Source organism: Notamacropus eugenii, chromosome 1, assembly GCF_028372415.1.
Source record: "Notamacropus eugenii isolate mMacEug1 chromosome 1, mMacEug1.pri_v2, whole genome shotgun sequence".
In the NCBI taxonomy this organism is placed as follows: domain Eukaryota; kingdom Metazoa; phylum Chordata; class Mammalia; order Diprotodontia; family Macropodidae; genus Notamacropus; species Notamacropus eugenii.
Genome location: NC_092872.1, coordinates 695,594,934 through 695,613,746, shown reverse-complemented (window position 1 = coordinate 695,613,746; position 18,813 = coordinate 695,594,934). Strand labels below are relative to the sequence as shown.

The following is an 18,813-nucleotide window of genomic DNA, read 5'->3' as shown; positions in this document are numbered from 1 at the left end:
CCAGGATACACTGGGAGGCCTTGGGCCTTTTAGGCCAAGGTCTTGCAGGCACTCACTTATTCAAATGTCTTGTTTTGGGAAATTATGTTGCTAAATGACCATAGCCACCTACTTTCCTTCTTGAGTTCAAGAGAGAAAGAAATTATTTATTTGATCATAGAGTGCAAATAAAAGGAAATTTTCAAGTAATGATTTAACTGTTATATTTGAAGTAATGTTGTAGGACTTCAGTTTTGAAAAAAAAAATAGTGAGTTTTGTGAAGATCACAGTTGTAAGAATAATTAGTAGCCTGATTCAGTGTATTCGGTTTCCATAAAAATGGCCTTGATAACCCTTTTGTTTGTTTCAGTGAAGGAGTGATGGAAAACCTGGAAATAGGGGAATGATCAAATACTTGAAATCCTTGGCTCAAGATTAAATCTGGGTAGTTCCGGTCCAAGTCAAAGACATTAGAACAGGAGCAAGGACTCTGGTGTAGCGTCTGTAGCCACTAATTTCCTTAAGCGTCAGGGTGAAGCAAGAGAGAGGCCGGGTGAAGGCACTCTCCACATTGTTATTGCTCGGGGAATAAAGGTGAGACTAGAAGACCGGGCAAAACTGGGGAGCAGTTAACAGGTCTGCAGACAGACTCCAGAAAGGTTATGGAAAGCCGGGATCTCTCAAAGGCTGTTCTAAGCCCTTCCAGCGTTCTGGTGACTGGTGCCAACCGCGGGCTAGGGTTGGAGTTTGTCAGGCAACTACTTCAAGTGCCCAAGCCTCCCCAGATGTTGTTTGCGACCTGCAGGAATCCCTCTGACGCCCAGGTGAGATGAATGAAGTCCTCCCTCTCTCCCGAGTTCACCTCCCTCTCCACCCTATCTCACCCCTGAGTTGTCCCGAAAGCGAAGTGCCTTCCATTGAGACCGACAATTTAGATATGCACCCCAATGGGATGTTGGGGGTGTCAAAGGAGAGGCATAGGGCTTTGAGTTTTGGCAGGATGTCTCCAGGGAACCCAGGCTTCTCCCCAGGGCCATCAACTCCAGATCTGGGTGTTAACTGATGGCTTAGTAGATCCCCAGCGCTGGGTCTGAGGATGAACTTTTGCGAACGGGCAGAGTCAGACCAGGGTCCAGGTCTGGGGTGGGGGAAAGGTGAGGGGGATGTCATCTCTCGGAGGCTTTAGTTGGGGGGAGTGTCTCTGGGCCCTTGGGCTTTAAACTCTAGTCTTGCGTGCGCTCCCGGGAGGGAGCGAGGAGGCGAGGCGAGGACTCCTCAGTGTCGGCATCCCGGTATCGGGGCCGAACAGCTCCGACTGGTGGGACAGCTCCGACTGGTGGGACATCTTCGCTCTCTTGCTGCTACAGGAACTTCAAGAGCTCGCGGCTCAGCACTCCAATGTTCGGATCCTCAGCTTGGGTGAGCACCCGTATAGACTCAATCTTTCTCCCTCCCCACCCCACTCCTTTCCCCAGCTCCACACTTGTTCCCACCGGCACATCTTGGGATCCTACTTGTTGGCACAGGCATTCACCCCCAAATTCCCCAAGGGGAAGACATAGGAGGATCTTTATAGGAGAGGGGGTCTGGGCATACTTAGGACAATAGGGTTTAGGGCTGAGGAAAATGAACGTCGGAGAAAAGTGACTTGCTGAAGGTCACACAGCTAGGAAATACCAAAATCAAACTCTAACTTAGGTCCTCTTGTGTAAAATCAGACTTGTAGCTTATACCACATCTTAGTAGCAGAAGGACCAAAGTTAACAAAAGTGAGAGTGTGTAGCACAAAGGCAGGTCCTCTGGACTTGTCTACCTTGTTTTGTGTCTTAGGGAGATTTACACCCTCTCTGAGTCTCCCCACTTTGCTTAGTTATGATTTAAGTCTGTCTACAGCTCCTTGTCTCTAGAACACATGAGAGATGTTAGACATTAGACTCTGTCTTTTGTGTAAAGGAGATGTTGGTGCTGTCAGAAATAGTGTCATTTGCAAAGTAGGCTTACCCATGGGACTGATCTCAGGGGCATAGAACAGGGTTTCCTGCCCCCCAACAGCTCCCCTGACAGGTTGCCATGGTATCTACAATTTAGTCACAAATGATTTGTTTCTTTGGATTTGGAAGGCATTTTAGTCTGGATAGAGTCATATCTACAGGTGAAAATGCTCCTGGGAGACTTTAAGCTCTTATCAGGTGACATCATTTCTTCCGTGTCTCCTGGATCTCTTTCCCTATCATCACTTCTGGCAGAAGAATGGACCCTTAGAAGCTTTTGTATTGAGTCACTGTACTTGGTGCTGGGGACATATCAGGCTGACAGATGATAATCGCTGGAGTCATAGGCATGCTAATACACAGAATGTGGTAGGGAAACACTTGGATAATGGGAAAAGGTAAAACAGGAACAAAGATTTTGCCAACTTCCTACCTTGGTGGACCACTCACTCAGGTCAGCTCTCTCCTCTCTTTTCTTCTTCCCCTTTCCCTAATGTAGCTGAGAGCCTTCTCAGTCCTCATCCTTCTCAATCTAGCTGCTGTGTTTGATACTGGTGACCATCTGCTCTGGTTTCTCTCTCTCCATTCCTGTTTCTCTCTGTGGTTCTCCTCCTATCTGTCTCACCAATCTTTCTCAGATTCTGCTGGTTCATCACAAATAAATTTCCCAAGGCTCTGTCCTGGCCCTCTTCTCTAGGTGACACTTCTGATTGTTTTGGTCCTTTGTCCTCTAAGAGGATCAACATGACATCAGTATGTCAGGATTGTCCAGTATTGCATACAATGCAACACAAGAGTCTACCACAGGTCAGGTAGATAGTTCACATGAACATTTGGTGTGGAGATATCTCTAAATTTGCACGATTATCATCTGTTATGAAGATAACTTGCAGATCTCTAAATTCAGCATCCATCTCCCTTCTGAGATTCAGTCTCTCATCACCAGACATTTCAAACTGGGTGTCTTGGTAACATCTCAAACTCAGCATGTCCAAAACAACTCATTATCTTTCCCTAAACTCACTCTTCTTCCGTACTTCCTCATTTCTGTTGAAAGCACCATTACTCTTCCATTCTTTAAGGTTCATAGATGATTTCAGTACTCTCCTTGACTTCCTGACTCTCCTTTACCTTACATTTGCAATCAGTTGCCAAATCTTGATGTTTTTACTCTCACAACATTTCTTATATCCAGTTCTTTATCTCTGTTCACACAGCTATTTTCTAAATCTAGGTCCTCATCATCTCATGCCTGGATTATCACAACTTCTTGTTCCAGTCCATTCTCCACACATTTGTCAAAATAATTTTTCTTAAGTGGATATTTGACTGTGTCATTCCCCTGCTCAATAAACTGCACTGGCTTCCTATTACCTCCAGAAGGAATCACAAATGCCTCTGTTCCCCCTCATCTTATATCACTCTCCTTCCTTCATTCTTTGATCCAGCCCAATTGACTTTTTCTTTGTTTGTCATAATCCCACACCTGCTCTCACTTCCATACTTATACACTTGCAGTTTCCCCATGCCTGGAATCCATTACCTCTTCACCTTCACCTAATAGAATCCTTGTCCTCTTTTGCACTTGGTCAGCTCTGTGTTCTACATGAAGTCTTTCTTGACCCCTCTTAGCTGTTTTCCTTTTTATTTTATTTTTTTTCAGCATTTTAATGTATTATTTTATTTATTAACTTTTAACATTCATTTCCACAAAATTTTGGGTTCCAAATTTTCTCCCCATTTCTCCCCTCCCCCCCCAAAACACCAAGCATTCTAATTGCCACTATCACCAATCTGCCCTCTCTTCTAACATCCCTCCCTTCCCTTATCCCCATCTTCTCTTTTGTCCTGTAGGGCAAGATAACTTTCTATACCCCATTACCTGTATTTCTTATTTCCTAGTAGCAAGAACAATACTCAACAGTTGTTCCTAAAACTTTGAGTTCCAACTTCTCTTCATCCCTCCCTCCCCACCCCTTCCCTTTGGGAAGACAAGCAATTCAATATAGGCCATATCTGTGTAATTTTGCAAATGACTTCCATGATAGTCATGTTGTGTAAGACTAACTATATTTCCCTCCATCCCATCCTGCCCCCCATTGCTTCTATTCTCTCTTTGGATCCTGTCCCTCCCCAAGAGTGTTGACTTCAAATTGCTCCCTCCTCCCATTGCCCCCCCTTCCATCATCCCCCCCAACTGTTTTCCTTTTTATTTGACAACTTTGCTATAAATACATTTTCTACTTCTCTTTATATTCATTCTGTTTATACTTACACACATATGCACAGATATATTTATATATGGAATTACATATACATGCACAAAAATATAATATATGTACCTGCACAAAAACATATACTACACACACACACACCATTTTTGTACCTATACAAAAATACATGACACATACATACATACATGTATACATGTGACATATGGAAGTACATATACCTATACAAATACTCTATCTATACACACACACACACACTCACACACACACACACACATATATCTCTCTGGTGTTGCCAGGTGGTGCAGTGGATAGAGTACTGGGCCTAGAATCAGGAGGACCTGAGTTCAAATCTAGCCTCAGATACTTACTAGCTGTGTGACCTTGAGCAAGTCACTTAACCTTGTTTACCTCAGTTTACTCATCTGTAAAATGAGCTGGAGAAGGAAATGGCAAACCACTACAGTACCTTTGTCAAGAAAACCCCAAATGGGGTTACAATAAGTCAGACATGACTAAACAACAACAATGTGTCTATATGTCTATCTCTCCCATTACAATGTTAATTCCTTAATAATACAAATTGTTTCATTCTTTATTTTGTAACCCCAGTGCCTAGTGTAATGTCTGCCATAAATACTTTTTTGATGGATTGAATGTTCTACCTTGACAGATGTGGAGAACATTGCTTCTATCCAAGAGGCTTCAGTCTCTGTGAAGGAGCAAGTGAAGGACTTGGGACTGAACTTACTCATCAACAATGCTGGAAGAGTCACTAAACATACAATCCACTCAGAGTCAGAAGAAAGCATGCACCTGCTGTACCAGATTCATGTCATTGGGAGCCTAAAGATGGGTCAGGTGAGACTCTTCTCATTAGTGCCCCCAAAGAGAGCCCCAACTCCCCACCTAGGCATGTATGACTATCTCCACTCACTATCACAGAGATGGGGGAATTTGGCATTAGCCTCCTCTTATACTCCCTGCCTCCCTTTCAAAGCATTTCTCAATCTGGCTGCTTCCCACTTTTCCAAATTAGTGGATTTTGCACTTCATTTAAAGTAAGTGATCTCATATGTTTAAAGAGTAGTCAAATGGGAGAGAGGGGTCATAACAGTAAACACCCCAACATACACAGTGGGGCCTGCTATCACAGGTTCTTAGATCTGCATTCATAAAAAGAAAGGCAACTTTTGAGGGGTGAACAATCACTTTAATCAAGCGCATGTATCATTTCTTTAACCAAGCACATGTATCATTCACCTGGTTCAGAGGAATCAGTACCCTGAACTTCAAAGAAAGTACAGAGAAATCAAAAGTCAACAGACAGGGCTTACTCTGCCTGACCATCAACAGAGGGGTCCAACTGTCTGACCATAGTTACCAGACAGGGAAGCACTGACATGTGGATTTTCCAAGCCTGCGGGCTCCTTAGTGGCTTCCCAGAGTCCTGATCTGGTCAAACAAACACTGCCACTCAGTAAGCCTCAAAGTAAAACCTCATTTCAGAGTTTTTATAGCTTTTTTTAGAGCCAGAGGGCATCCCAATCCTTGAGAACCAGTACCTCATTAACAAAAGACATGGGCCTTCCCGAAAATCTTCCCTAATCAAGCTCCCCTTAATGGGCAGACCCATTAATGGATGGGGAAAGATCTTTAATCACATTAAAATACTTAACAATACAAATACACATACTGTTTCTACTTAAAGAAACTCTTGTTCCTGTACTTTACTCCTAGTAAAGACTTGATTGATACAGGCAAGATTCAATCAGGCACTTGATTGTACTAAAAGAAAAACAGGAAAAGATACTATCTTGCTTATCATCACAGGGGTGAGCTTTGTTTTGCTTGACTCCAGGTCAAATAATGTTTAGAAATTACAGGGAGGCAGATTTCAGCTCATTATAGGGAAGACTTCTCTAAGAATTAGATCTTGGGAAAAGTTAACCTTTCTTACCCTTGGTTTCCTCATTCACTTCAATTTAAATGTGGGTGACAGCAATGTTGTGTGAATAGTTGTATCTAGGTATCTAGGTGGTAGAGTGGATAGAGTGCCCAGCCTGGTGTCAGGAAATCTCATCTTCTTGAGTTTAAATCTGGCCTCAAATACTTACTAAGGGTGTGGCCCTGGGTAAGTCACTTAACCCCATTTACCTCATTTTTCTCATCTGTTAAATGAGTTGGAGAAGGAAGTGGCAAATCACTCTAGTGAAGTATCTCTGCCAAGAAAACCCCAAAAGGAGTCACAGAGTATTGGATGCCACTGAAAAACTAAAAAAGAACAGCAATAAATAGTTGTAAAAGCAGCCCCCACCTAGCTGGTCTCTGCTTTTTTCAACCTATAGAAAATGAAGCTATTGATTAATCATTAGTTAACTAATCAGCAAGACAATATTTACATATTAGGGAATGTTAACCTACAGTTATGGAGCAAATGGCTTGGTTAGAGGGTATTCTGTATTCTATCTTTCCCCAAAGCCATGATATGCCCTCCACTCTCATCAGACCTTACAAAGTCTTAACTTTTAGACTATTCTCATTACTATACCTCTACCCAAACCTCCAGTCGACAGAGAATGATGCTGCTGTTCTCAATTTGATATTCACCTAGGGACATGGCAAAATGGAAAATTGCTATAAAATATTAAAATTATGGAAATCTCAATTTGTTTCTCCCTTACTCTACATTTGGAAAATTTCCTGCTCTTGGATGATGAACCTCATCCACATGATTCAGACAATGAACTTTTTAGTGACCATATGGTTTCTTAAAGTGACTAACTATAAAGAAACTGCTTTGCTTGATTGTCTCCTTCTGGTTCAGTAGACTACCATCTCTGTTCTGGAGGAATGGGGCAAAGGAGTTATATAGCAGATAAACACCAGAATTGCTTCTACAAAAAACTGGCAGAAGCAAGGGAGAGAGCTAGGGGTTGATATCTATCTTCTAGGCTGACCTATGTAGCAGCTGAAGCTTCAGAGCAGCTGCCAATCTGGGATCTCCTAGAGCACTGGTGTAATTTCATCATTTGTCATACCACAATAATATTTCATCACATTCATATAACACAACTTGTTCACCCACTCATTTCCAATTCCATCAAAAAGAGTTGCTATGAATTTTTTTGTACATATAAGTCATTTTCCTTTCTTTGTTCTCTTTGGGATATAGACCCAGTAGTGGTATTGCTGGGTCAAAGAAATCCACAGTTTAAAAGTTTTTGGGACATAGTTTCAAATTGTTTTCCATAATAATTAGACCAATTTGCCGCTCCAACAACAGTATATTAATGTAGTTGTTTTCTTACAGTCCCTCCAGTATTGGTCCTTTTCCTTTTTAGTCAAATTTGCAAACCTGATGGGTGTGAGGTAGAGTCTTAGAATTTTTTTTTGTCTTTAACTTCTGAAATTGTTAGAGATTTGGAGCATATTTTCCCCATACTGGTGTCTTGGATTTCTGCTTCTGAATAATTCCTGTTCATATCCTTCAACCATTTATCAATTGAGAAATGATTGTTATATTTATAAATTTGAAGTAATTCCCTATATATCTCTATCTGAGAAATTAGACCTTTATCAGAGAAACTTGCTGCAGAAATTCCCTCCTGCAATTAAACTATTATTTTCTAAATTTACTTCCATTACTTTTGTTTGTGCAAAGACTTTTAAATTTTATGTAATAAAAATTGTTTATTTTACTTTCTGTCATCTTCTCTGTAATTTGGTTGTGATTCTCCTATCCATAAATCTGAAAGGTAATTTCTTCCTTGTTCCTCTTAATTTGTTTATGATATTATCCTTTCTGTCTCAGTCATGTGTCCATTTAGAACTCATCTTGGTATGCAATATGAATTACTATTCCATACCTAGTTTCTGCCAGATTGCTTTTCAGTTTTCCCAGGAGTTTTTGTCAAATAGTGAGTTTTTACCCAATACCTCAGATCTCTGGACTTATCAAATATTAGACCACTGGGAACATTTATTTTTGTATATTTTGTACCTAATCTATTCCACTGATCAACTTCTCTATTACATTAAATCAGTACCAAATTGTTCTGATAATTATGAATTGGAGATTTTTGACCTTCCATTCTTTTAAGTGAATTTTGTTATTATTTTTAAATTTAGCTTTATAATGTAATTCTTTTGTAGTTTGTGATGGCACCAAATAAGTAAATTAATTTAGGTAGTATTGCCATTTTTCTTATATAGGCTCAGCATACCCATGAGCAATTAATATTTCTCCAACTATTTAGATTTGTCTTTATTTGTATGAAGAATGTTTTTTAATTGTGTTCATATAGTTCTTCTGTATATCTTGGAGGTAGACTCCCAAGTGTTTCATACTGTCTGTAGTTATTTTACATGGAATTTCTCTTTCTATCTTTACTTGCTGGGTTTTGTTAGTAACATACAGAAATAGTCATGATTTATGTGGTTTTATTTTATGTCCAGCAACTTTGTTGAAGTTGTTCATTGTTCCAGTGAGCTTTTTAGTTGTCTTTCTAGGGTCCTTTAAGGAGGCCATCATATGATTTTCAAAAAGCAATAATTTTGTTTTCTCTTTGTCTATGCTTATTCTCTTAATTTCTTTTTCTTTTTATATTGTTGGATTTTGATTTTTAATCAGTCTTGCTACCCACTTCCATTTTGTGGGCTAGTTTATTCCATTCACATTTACACTTACGATAAAATGAATTGTGGATTTCCTGAAATTCTATTCTCATATTTTCCTTCTTTTTGTTTAAAACCAAAAAAGGTTGCAGATAAAGGATTATGCCTAGCACTAGAGTTCTAGATTTGAAACAATTTGCTTCTGCCTTCCTTTGCCTTTTCTCTTTTTCTGACCAAGAGTCCAATTACAGTTTCTTTACTTTTTTCTTTTCCTTTCAAGCCCCTCTTTGAGATCCACTCTCCTTGGTCACAGTTTGCTTTGCTTAGGGTTGATCTCTCCTTTAATCTATCCTTCCTCTTTATTCTCCTCTCCCCTTTCCCCTTTTCCTTCCTGTTTGTTGAATGATAAGTATTCTTGTAAGCTCCATGAGGGTATGGATCTTAATATCTAAACCTCATATCTTCTCCAGGGCCATTTACAATTCTGTGCACATTCTGAATTTCACAAAAAAAGCTGTTACATTGAATTCACGTGGAAAGAAAACTGAGGCCATGCAGAACCTCTATGCTTTTAGATTTCTGATGATAATAAATGTCTCTACTCTCATGTCTTTCCCCAACCCTGCCAGACATTCCTGCCCTTGTTGAAAAAGGCTGCCCAAACAGGCCCCCAGGATAGTCTCAGTTGTAACCGGGCTGCTATCATCAACATTTCTAGTGCTGCAGGCTCCATAACAGAAGTTCATGGCTGGGAATATGGTCATGCTTTGGCCTATCGTTGCAGTAAGGTATGGAAGTTGGGTATTGAGTGGGAGGAAAGAAGGGTGGGGGTGGGTGGTGATAAGGAGCATGGTGCTACAGGGCTTCATTAGTATGGATCAACTGTGGCCTCTTTCCTCTCTCTGCTCCACCCCCTTCCACCAGGCTGCCCTGAACATGCTGACCCGGTGCCAAGCCCTGGCCCTTAAAGAAGAAGGCATCCTGTGTGCTGGTATTCACCCTGGCTGGGTTCAGACAGATATGGGCTGTTTGTCAGTTTTTGTGGTAAGTCTGCCTCCTGCCTGCACCTCCCTCACCTTGTGCCCAAGCTTGGGACAGAAAACAGGTACTCTTAGCCAATTTTTGTAGGGAGGATACCACAGGTTAAGAAAGCTGGGGAGGCAGTTCCTTGGAAGGAAGGCATGGACAATCAGTTAGCATAGGCGTGATCTCCATGAGCTGGAAGAGGAAAGTAAATCTAAGTTGCATTAAGATCTTCATGGATATTTCTACTAAGTGTATCTTAATTGGAGCTATTTCCTCCTCCTTGCCCTTTCCTTTCAATGCTATCCATACAGGATATGACTCATGTCAGGTCCCAGGGTTCCTGATTCACTAGGTTCCTACCTGACTGGCAACCCTAACACTGTCCCTCAGTTTCTGGGAACTTAGCCCCTTCTTTCTGAGTCAGTTACTTCCTGTTATGTCCTTATGCATCCAGGTGCTATTCTAATATGTTCACTCTTCTCCTGATCCCTCTTAATCTGCTTTGTGCTCTGCAGCCTCCTTTGAAGAAAGAGGAATCTGTGGAAGGCATGCTGAAGGTCTTATCTACACTTTCAGATGAGAATTCAGGGGGTTTCTATAGCTGGGAGGGAAAGGCATTGCCTTGGTGAAGTTACAACCAGCTGGGAGGCAGTGACAGAGATCTAACTGCCGTTATCTTTCCTGCCTTTCCATCCGTAGCCAAGGATTGACCAACTCATCTTGATTGACTACTTCCCTGAGCTCTCAATGCCAATAAACTTATTTAACTGCTTCCCTAAATTGTTCTCATTCTTCCTAGTTGTACCCAGGGATAGTGATGATGGTCTAGACTTAAGAAAGTGATGGAAAAGACAATAAAAATTTAGATCCACACTTAAGAGTGTGTCATGTGTACATTTTTGCTGCTGTAAAACCAGTTGTTTAACATTTACTGGAGCTGAAAGCTATGAAGAGAAACTAATTTTGATACTTTGAGGGAATCATGGTCATTCTTGACTCTTCTGTGTTTTTTGCAAAGTTACTATAACTTGTGACTACCAGGGACCCATAATCTCTGGCATGGGCATAGGGTCATAGATTTATAGTCAGAAGAACTGGAATCAACCAATAAACATTTATTAAGTGTCTATGTTGGGCCAGACACTGTGATAAGTGCTAGGGATACAAAAAGGAGCAAACCACAGCCCCTGTTCTCAAGGAGTTTACAATCTAATGAGTTCAGAAACTATTTACTTCAAAATCCTCATTTTATACATAACACTCCCTTAGGACATTGACTTTGTTCTATTTCCCTCAATTTATCCTTGCATTGGTGGGTTTGGTCCCCAGAAGGATAAATACCCTTAAGTTTTAGGCGTGATACTATGGGATTGCTTCTGTAACACTAGAGTCTCTCTGTGTAGGACTCATTGTTATGTCTAACTTCAGAATACATTGCAATCCTCAGCTGGGTTACTGTTGTGCTCTTTCAGATACAGCTGAGATCCTTACCTTTAAATAAGCAGGAGCCTTTCCAATACTGGTTCCTCAAGGCCTAGACCTCAAAGTTTTCCATAGCCTAGATAGAACATGAGAGAACACAGTTCATGCCTTTCCTTCTGATCATTCTTCCTGGGGATCTCCTCAAAGAGAGATCTCACTTTAACTTGAGATGACTATCCACTTTAATCTGTAACTAGACAATAACCTCTTACTTAATAATCACCAAACAGTTCTGAGGTTCAGAGCTTCCTGGATTTTTTTTCATCTTTAAGGATCTCTCCTGTCCCATATATCTTCTGTCCTTTGTAACGAAACTCTCTGACAAAGCCTTCTGCTATAAGTACCTTCACTTTCTCTCCTCTTATTCTCTTCTTAATCCTTTATAATCTGGCTTCTGACCTTATCATTCCGACAAAACTGCTGTTTTCTAAAGTTACTAATGATCTTTTAGTTACCAAGTCCTAAGACCTTTTCTCAATCCTTATTCTCTTTGACCTCTCTATAGCTTTTGACATTATTGAGCACTCTCTCCTCCTTGATAATCTCTTCTGTCTAGGTTTTTAGGACACTACTCTCTCCTCTTCCTCTCTGACCAGTGTCCTTTGCTTCTTCCTGATGGTATGCTCTAACCATAGTTATCCCTCAAGATTCTGTCCTTGGCCCCCTTTTTTTTCCCCTCTGTGTTATTTCACTTCCTGTTCTTATCAGCTCCCATGGATTTAATTACCATCTTTACACTGGTAGTTCTCAAATCTACCTATTTTGTCACAAACTATATGTTGTCATCTAATGTTGCATCTCCAACAGCCTTTTGGACACATCGAACTGAATATTCAGTAACATCTTAAACTCAACATGTCTACAACAACTTGTTATCTTTTCCCCAAACCCACCCTACCTTCTACATTCCTTATTACTATAGAGAGAGACACCATGTTCCTAGTCCCTCAGACTTACAAATTAGGATTCATCCTGGATTTCTCAGTATCTCTCGCCTCATCCCCCCCCAACCAATTTGTTCACAAGGTCCATGTCAATTTCACTACTGCAACATTTCTTAAATGTATGCCCCACCTGTACCCCCCTTCTGTCTCCTGACACAGCCACCACTTTGGTATAGGTCTTTATCACCTCATCCCTGGACTATATTTGTAGCTGCTGGCAGTCTGCCTGCTTTAAGTCTCTCCCCACTGTAGTCCATCCTCCATTCATCCACCAAAGTGATTTTCCTAAATCGCAGGTGTGATCCTGTCATGGCCCTCCCTATGGTGGGACCAAACCCACCAATGCAAGTATAAGTTAAGGGAAATAGACTCAAGGGGATATTCTAAGGGAGTTTAGAGTCAAGTCATTATAAAACACTGTAGCACATCTTCTTATTCTTGGGAAGAAATTTTCATTTCTTTCCAAACCTCTAGCTCCAAAGCGACCCTACTAGTCTTTCTGAATTATCCTAGTTTTTATTAATAGGGAACTACATTCAGGTAGATAACATTCTAGAGCCTGTAGCTTTGAATCATAATTAAAATAGGCTTAGAGCTGGAGCAAAACTGAGTTTAGCCAAGTAACTTGGGTCAATCATTCCTAAATTCAGTCTTAGAAAGACAAACAAAATTAGGCTGAAGTAGGCTCTCAAAGCTTGTGGAATAAGAATATAGAATTCCTAGATATTGCAAAGTTCCTTCATCAAAAAGTTGTTTGTAATAGAGAGGAAGGGAATTTCTATATGCCAAGAAGTACATATTCAACTAAATTAGCCTTATCACAATAACAAATATTACTAGACCTTTAAAATTTACTCAGTATCTTTCCTTTCCTTTGTCTTTAAATAGATCACTAGAAATTAGGAAAATGCATTCTAAAAATTCACGTAGATAGTGAATGTGGTAGTCCATAAGCTTCCAAATTAACATATATAAATACGTAACCTTAGGCAAAGCAGGTTTGAAAAGCAGACCCCTATTTTTTCTTTTTTCAAGGATTCTCATTTACTCAATAGAAATTCCACAACACAGAAACTCTTGCACAGAATTTATAAGTACCTTAGGTGAAACTTCCTCCTAAATATAGACAAAACTTGGAAGTTTATTCTAGCCCATTCATTCTTTCTTATATTTTTCTTTTGATACAATTCTTTTTAAAATTTAATTTTAGTCCCACCTCCCCAAGACAGTGTGCAATATGATATAGCCTCTCTCTATATATTCTTATTAAACATATTTTCACATTTGTCATGTTGTAAAGAAATATTAAAATGAATAGGAGGAACCATAAGAAAGAAGAAAACAAAACAAAACAACAAAAAAAAGAGAGCAAATAGCATGCCTTGATCTGCATTCAGACTCCATGATTCTTTCGCTGCATGTGGGCAGTATTTTCCATCATGAGTCTTTTGGAGTTGTCTTAGATCCTTGCATTGCTGAGAAGAGCAAAGTCCATCAAAGATAGTCACTGTACAATGTGGCTGTTACTGTGTACAGTGTTCTCTTGTTCCTGCTCATTTCTCTCAGTATCAATTCATTTAAGTCTTCCCAGGTTTTTCTGAGGTCTGCCTGCTCATCATTTCTTATAGCACAATAGTATTCAATTACATTCATATACTACAGTTTGTTCAGCCATTCCCCAATTGATAGGCATCCCCTCAATTTCCAATTCTTGGACACTACAAAAAGAGCCGCTATAAATATTTTTTGTACATGTGAGTCCTTTTCCCATTTTTATGATCTCTTTGGGACACAGCCCTAGAAGCGGTATTGCTGGGTGAAAGGGTAAGCACATTTTCATTGGGCATAGTTTTTTGGTACAATTCTTAATCTAACATCTAGACTATAACAGAAATTTTGCTTTTTCAGCAACATAACTGATAAAATTATTTACCAAATTACACAATTTAGAAATGTAACAATATCCAAAACATCATTATATATTTAAAAACTTGAAACAACCCATTATCAGTTTAGGTGAATCACTTCCAAATCACTTTGCACAGAGAATCATTCATCTCACCATTAATATGTTGTAACTATAACTTTAAACCACCTTATACATTTTCACAATAGCCAAGATTTCATATGAAAAATCTGCAATCATATTAAATGTAAGTATTATTATATTACCTGTTTATAACCAAATATACCTCATTAAATATTAAGTTTTCAAATTAGCAAATTTTTATCACATCGTTTTAAAAGGCCCAATTCATATGCAATAAAACCTAGATTAAAAATTTACTTTAATACCATTTGGACTCACAATGGTCTCTCAAATTTTACCATCTAAGAAAGTTTTGAGAAATATAATACAATTTAGAAATACTGTATTAACACAAAGAATAAATTTCAGATGACATCATTTTTTCAGATGATCACATATAGAAATTATTGATCTTATTACTTCTAGTATTTCAAAACTACTTCAAAAACTACTTTATCAGGTATGGAACAATTACATTAAATTAAAGAGATCATAATAATGTTGCATCTAACATATGCTGATCATTGTGTTAAGCCCTTTACAATTCTTATAACATTTTTTCTTTTTTGTTTATTTATTTTTAGTTTTCAGCATTCATTTCCACAAAATTTTGAGTTCCATATTTTCTTCCCATCTCTTTCCTCCCCCACCCCAAAACACCATGCATTCTGATTATCCCTTCCCCCAATCTGCCCTCCCTTCTATCACACCCTTCCCTTCCCTTATCCCCATCTTCTCTCTTGTAGGGCGAGATAGATTTCTATATCCCATTACCTGTATTTCTTATTTCCCAATTGCATGCAAAAATAATTCTCAACATTTGTTTCTAAAACTTTGAGTTCCAACTTCTCTCCCTCCCTCCCTCCCCAGCCATCTCCACTGAGAAGGCAAGCAATTCAATATAGGCTATATATGTGTAGCTTTGCAAAAGACTTCCATAATAGTCATGTTGCATAAGACTGACTATATTTCCCTCCATCCTATCCTGCCCCCATTTATTCTACTCTCTCTTTTGACATTAGCTCTCCCCCAAAGTGCTTACTTCTAATTACTCCCTCCTCCCATTAGCCCTCCCTTCTATCATCTCCCTTCTATTATTCCCTTCTCCCCTACTTTCCTGTAGTGTAAGATTGATTTTCATACTAAATTGAGTGTGCATGTTATTTCCTCCTTAAACCAAATGTGATGAGAGTAAGCTTCACTTTTTCTCTCTCACCTTCCTCCTTTTTCTCTCCATTGGAAAAGCTTTTTCTTGCTTTTTTCATATGCCTCATTCCATTTCTCTCTTTCTCCTCCCAATATATTCCTCTCTCCCCTCTTAATTTTATATTTTTAGATGTCATGCCTTCCTATGCAACCCACCCAGTACTCTCTGTCTATGCGTGTGTGTGTGAGTGTGTGTGTGTGTGTGTGTGTGTGTAATCCTTCCAACTACCCAAATACTGAGAAAAGTTTCAAGAGTTACAAATATTATCTTTCTATGTAGGAATGTAAACAGTTCACCTTTAGTAAGTCCCTTATGATTTCTCTTTTCTGTTTACCTTTGCATGTTTCTCTTGATTCTTGTGTTTGAAAGCCAAGTTTTCTATTCAGCTCTGGTCTTTTCATTAAGAATGCTTGAAAGTCCCCTATATCATTGAATGACCATTTTTCCCCTGGAAGTATTATACTCAGTTTTGCTGGGTAGGTGATTCTTGGTTTTAATCCTATTTCCTTTGACTTCTGGAATATCATATTCCAAGCTCTTTTATCCCTGAATGTAGAAGCTGCCAGATCCTGTGTTATCCTGATTGTATTTCCACAATACTTGATTTCTTTCTTTCTGGCTGCTTGCAATATTTTCTCCTTGACCCGGGAACTCTGGAATTTGACTGTAATATTCCTAGGAGTTTTTCTTTTGGGATCTCTTTGAGGAGGTGGTCAGTGGATTCTTTTAATATTTATTTTACCCTCTGGTTCTAGAATATCAGGGCAGTTTTCCTTGATAATTTCATGAAAGATGATGTTTAGGCTCTTTTTTTGATCATGGCTTTCAGGTAGCCCCATAATTTTTAAATTGTCTCTCCTGAACCTATTTTCCAGTTCAGTTGTTTTTCTAATGAGATATTTCACATTATCTTCCATTTTTTCATTCTTTTGGTTTTGTTTTGTAATTTCTTGGTTTCTCATTAGCTTCCATCTGCTCCATTCTAAATTTTAAAGCACTATTTTGTTCAGTGAGCCTTTGAACCTCCTTTTCCATTTGACTAATTTTGCTTTTTAAAGCATTCTTCTTCTCATTGGCTTTTTGGGCCTCTTTTGCCAATTGAGTTAGGCTATTTTTAAAGGGGTTATTTTCTTCAGCATTTTTTGGGTCTCCTTTAGCATGCTGTTGACTCGTTTTTCATTATTTTCTTGCATTGCTCTCATTTCTCTTCCCAATTTTTCCTCTACTTCTCTTACTTGATTTTCAAAATCCTTTTTGAGCTCTTCCATGGCTTGAGACCATTGTATATTTATTTTGGAGGTTTTGGATGGAGAAGCCTTGATTTTTATGTCTTCCTCTGATGGTATACATTGTTCTTCCTCATCTGAAAGGATGGAAGAAAATACCTGTTCACCAAGAAAGTGGCCTTCTATAGTCTTATTTTTCTCCCTTTTTGGGGCATTTTTCTCAGCCAGTTACTTGACTTTTGAGTCCTTTGTCAAGAGGAGGATACATTCTGGTAACCTGTAAGTTCTCAGTTCCTCCAAGGTGGCACAATCAAGGGAGAGGAGTTTATTTCTCTCCTGGCCTGCCCTCTGTTGTGGGAGCAACCACAAGCACTCTTCTGCCCAGGATCTGTGAGTAGCATTCTCTCTCCAGAGCCTCCACCAGCTCCACAACACCAGTGCTCCTGCTCACCCCAGCACTGCCACTCAGGGCTGAGACCCAGATCAGCTGCTCAATTCCCCCAGGGTTTTTAAGCCTAGGGCTTCAAAAATGGATGCTGCTGCTGCAGTAGCTACTGTTGCCAGGGCCAGACTGTGTTCCCTTCTCAGCCAGATGAAAGAGCTTTCTCCCTGACCTTTGAAGCTGTCCTTGGCATTTGTGAGTTGAACAATCTGGGAACTACTGCTGCTGCATGGTGGCACTCTGAAGCCTGCTCTGGTCCTGTCCCTGCCCTGCTGTGCAGCCCAGGCTGGGCTGTGCAACCTTCCACACTGTGTTGGGCTGAAAATCTCTTTCACTCTGTTGTTTTATGGCTTCTGCTGCTCTAGAATTTGTTTAGAGTCATTTTTTACAGGTATTTTATGGGGGGAGCTACAGCAGGTCCAACCTTCTACTCCGCCATCTTGGCTCTGCCCCCTTCTTATATCATTTTGATCCCATAACAATAATCATTATTATTTTTCCCTTTTCAAGTCAGGAAATGGGGCAAACAGAAATAAAATACATTATTGCAACAGGAACAGAGAAACGTGGGCTTACCAAGAGCAGAGGCTGGCTGGCTTTTCATTTCACTAGGCATTGCCAGATATTTGGCAGAGGGCATTGCCTAGGGAGTTGGGTGGCTGATGCCAGAGCCTTCCCAGTAGTAATAATTCTTGGTGGCAGGGCTCAAGGAATATTCACTATAGGCCTGACCCCTCCATCTCTCCCAATAGCTGCAAAATTTACTGAACCTGGGGTAGTTTGCAGCTGCTGGGGCAGGGTGTGCAGGATGTATTGAACCTGGGATGCAAGGTGCACGTGGGCACAGGGTTGTTAGGGCCACTGCCAATCTGTGATTGCTGCCTCTCCCCTCCTTTTGCCAGGTGGGGAAATGTGATTTAAGTTTTCCCTACAATTCTCCAGCATTCTCTTCTCTTAACCTGATTGGGGATAAGAGGGATTAACAAGAGTGCCTTGGTTTTTTACTGAGATACCATTTTAACTCTGGGAGGGAATGGGGAATGCTGGGCGATCAGGATTGTGTGGAGGTATTTTAGCAGAAGGTGAGCTCCTGGAATTATTCCAAAAGTCTCAGGAGTTTTCTCTTGCAATTTTAAAATGATCAGTTTCCAGACTTCTTAATGATTGATATCAAAACCTCCAGAATGTGCTAAAGATGTTTTTTGTTGCATCTAACTTTTAATTGTGCTCCAGGCTGGCCAGACTAGGAAACACTCAGAAAACAACCTTACAGGTTTGTCTTCTTAGCTGCAGTCCTTAGAAGTCTATGTCTACCTGCCTTTTAAATCTTACAAGGTAATAGATTTGCTCCTCTCACACATGATATGGACACAGAGACACACACTGACAGAAAAATGGATAGGACAAATTCAAATACAAAGAGTGAGAAATTAATGACAAAGACAGGGGGAGTTAGAAGCTTGTTAACATCCTCACCCCCCATCACAAATTGGCTATTATTACTCTGAAGAAGAGGGGCTGGGCAATTTACAAGGATCTAAAACCTGACAGTATCATTGGATCTTGTGAGCCTTCTTCAAAGTGCCCCTGAGGTTTTGAATTTAAAGGGGCAAGTCCAGTTAAATGAAGTTAAATTTG

At 39.8% G+C, this 18,813-nt stretch overlaps 1 protein-coding gene across 1 annotated transcript; it reads left to right on the top strand.

The window, feature by feature from the left end:
* Nucleotides 1-417: 417 nt before the first annotated feature.
* On the top strand, nucleotides 418-10,723 carry LOC140521246 (C-signal-like). Its single transcript, XM_072636058.1, has 6 exons — nucleotides 418-804; nucleotides 1,348-1,399; nucleotides 4,876-5,063; nucleotides 9,449-9,607; nucleotides 9,744-9,863; nucleotides 10,361-10,723. The coding sequence occupies exons 1-6, from the start codon at nucleotides 643-645 to the stop codon at nucleotides 10,472-10,474; spliced, it is 795 nt and encodes a 264-aa protein (XP_072492159.1). The 5' UTR covers nucleotides 418-642; the 3' UTR covers nucleotides 10,475-10,723.
* Nucleotides 10,724-18,813: the final 8,090 nt, after the last annotated feature.

Excerpts from the sequence above, each read along its gene's own strand:
- LOC140521246 (XM_072636058.1), top strand. The coding sequence starts at position 643 with ATGGAAAGCCGGGATCTCTCAAAGGCTGTTCTAAGCCCTTCCAGCGTT. Across the intron at positions 5,064-9,448 it reads GGAGCCTAAAGATGGGTCAG|ACATTCCTGCCCTTGTTGAA; the intron begins GTGAGACTCTTC and ends CAACCCTGCCAG. Across the intron at positions 9,608-9,743 it reads TGGCCTATCGTTGCAGTAAG|GCTGCCCTGAACATGCTGAC; the intron begins GTATGGAAGTTG and ends CCCTTCCACCAG.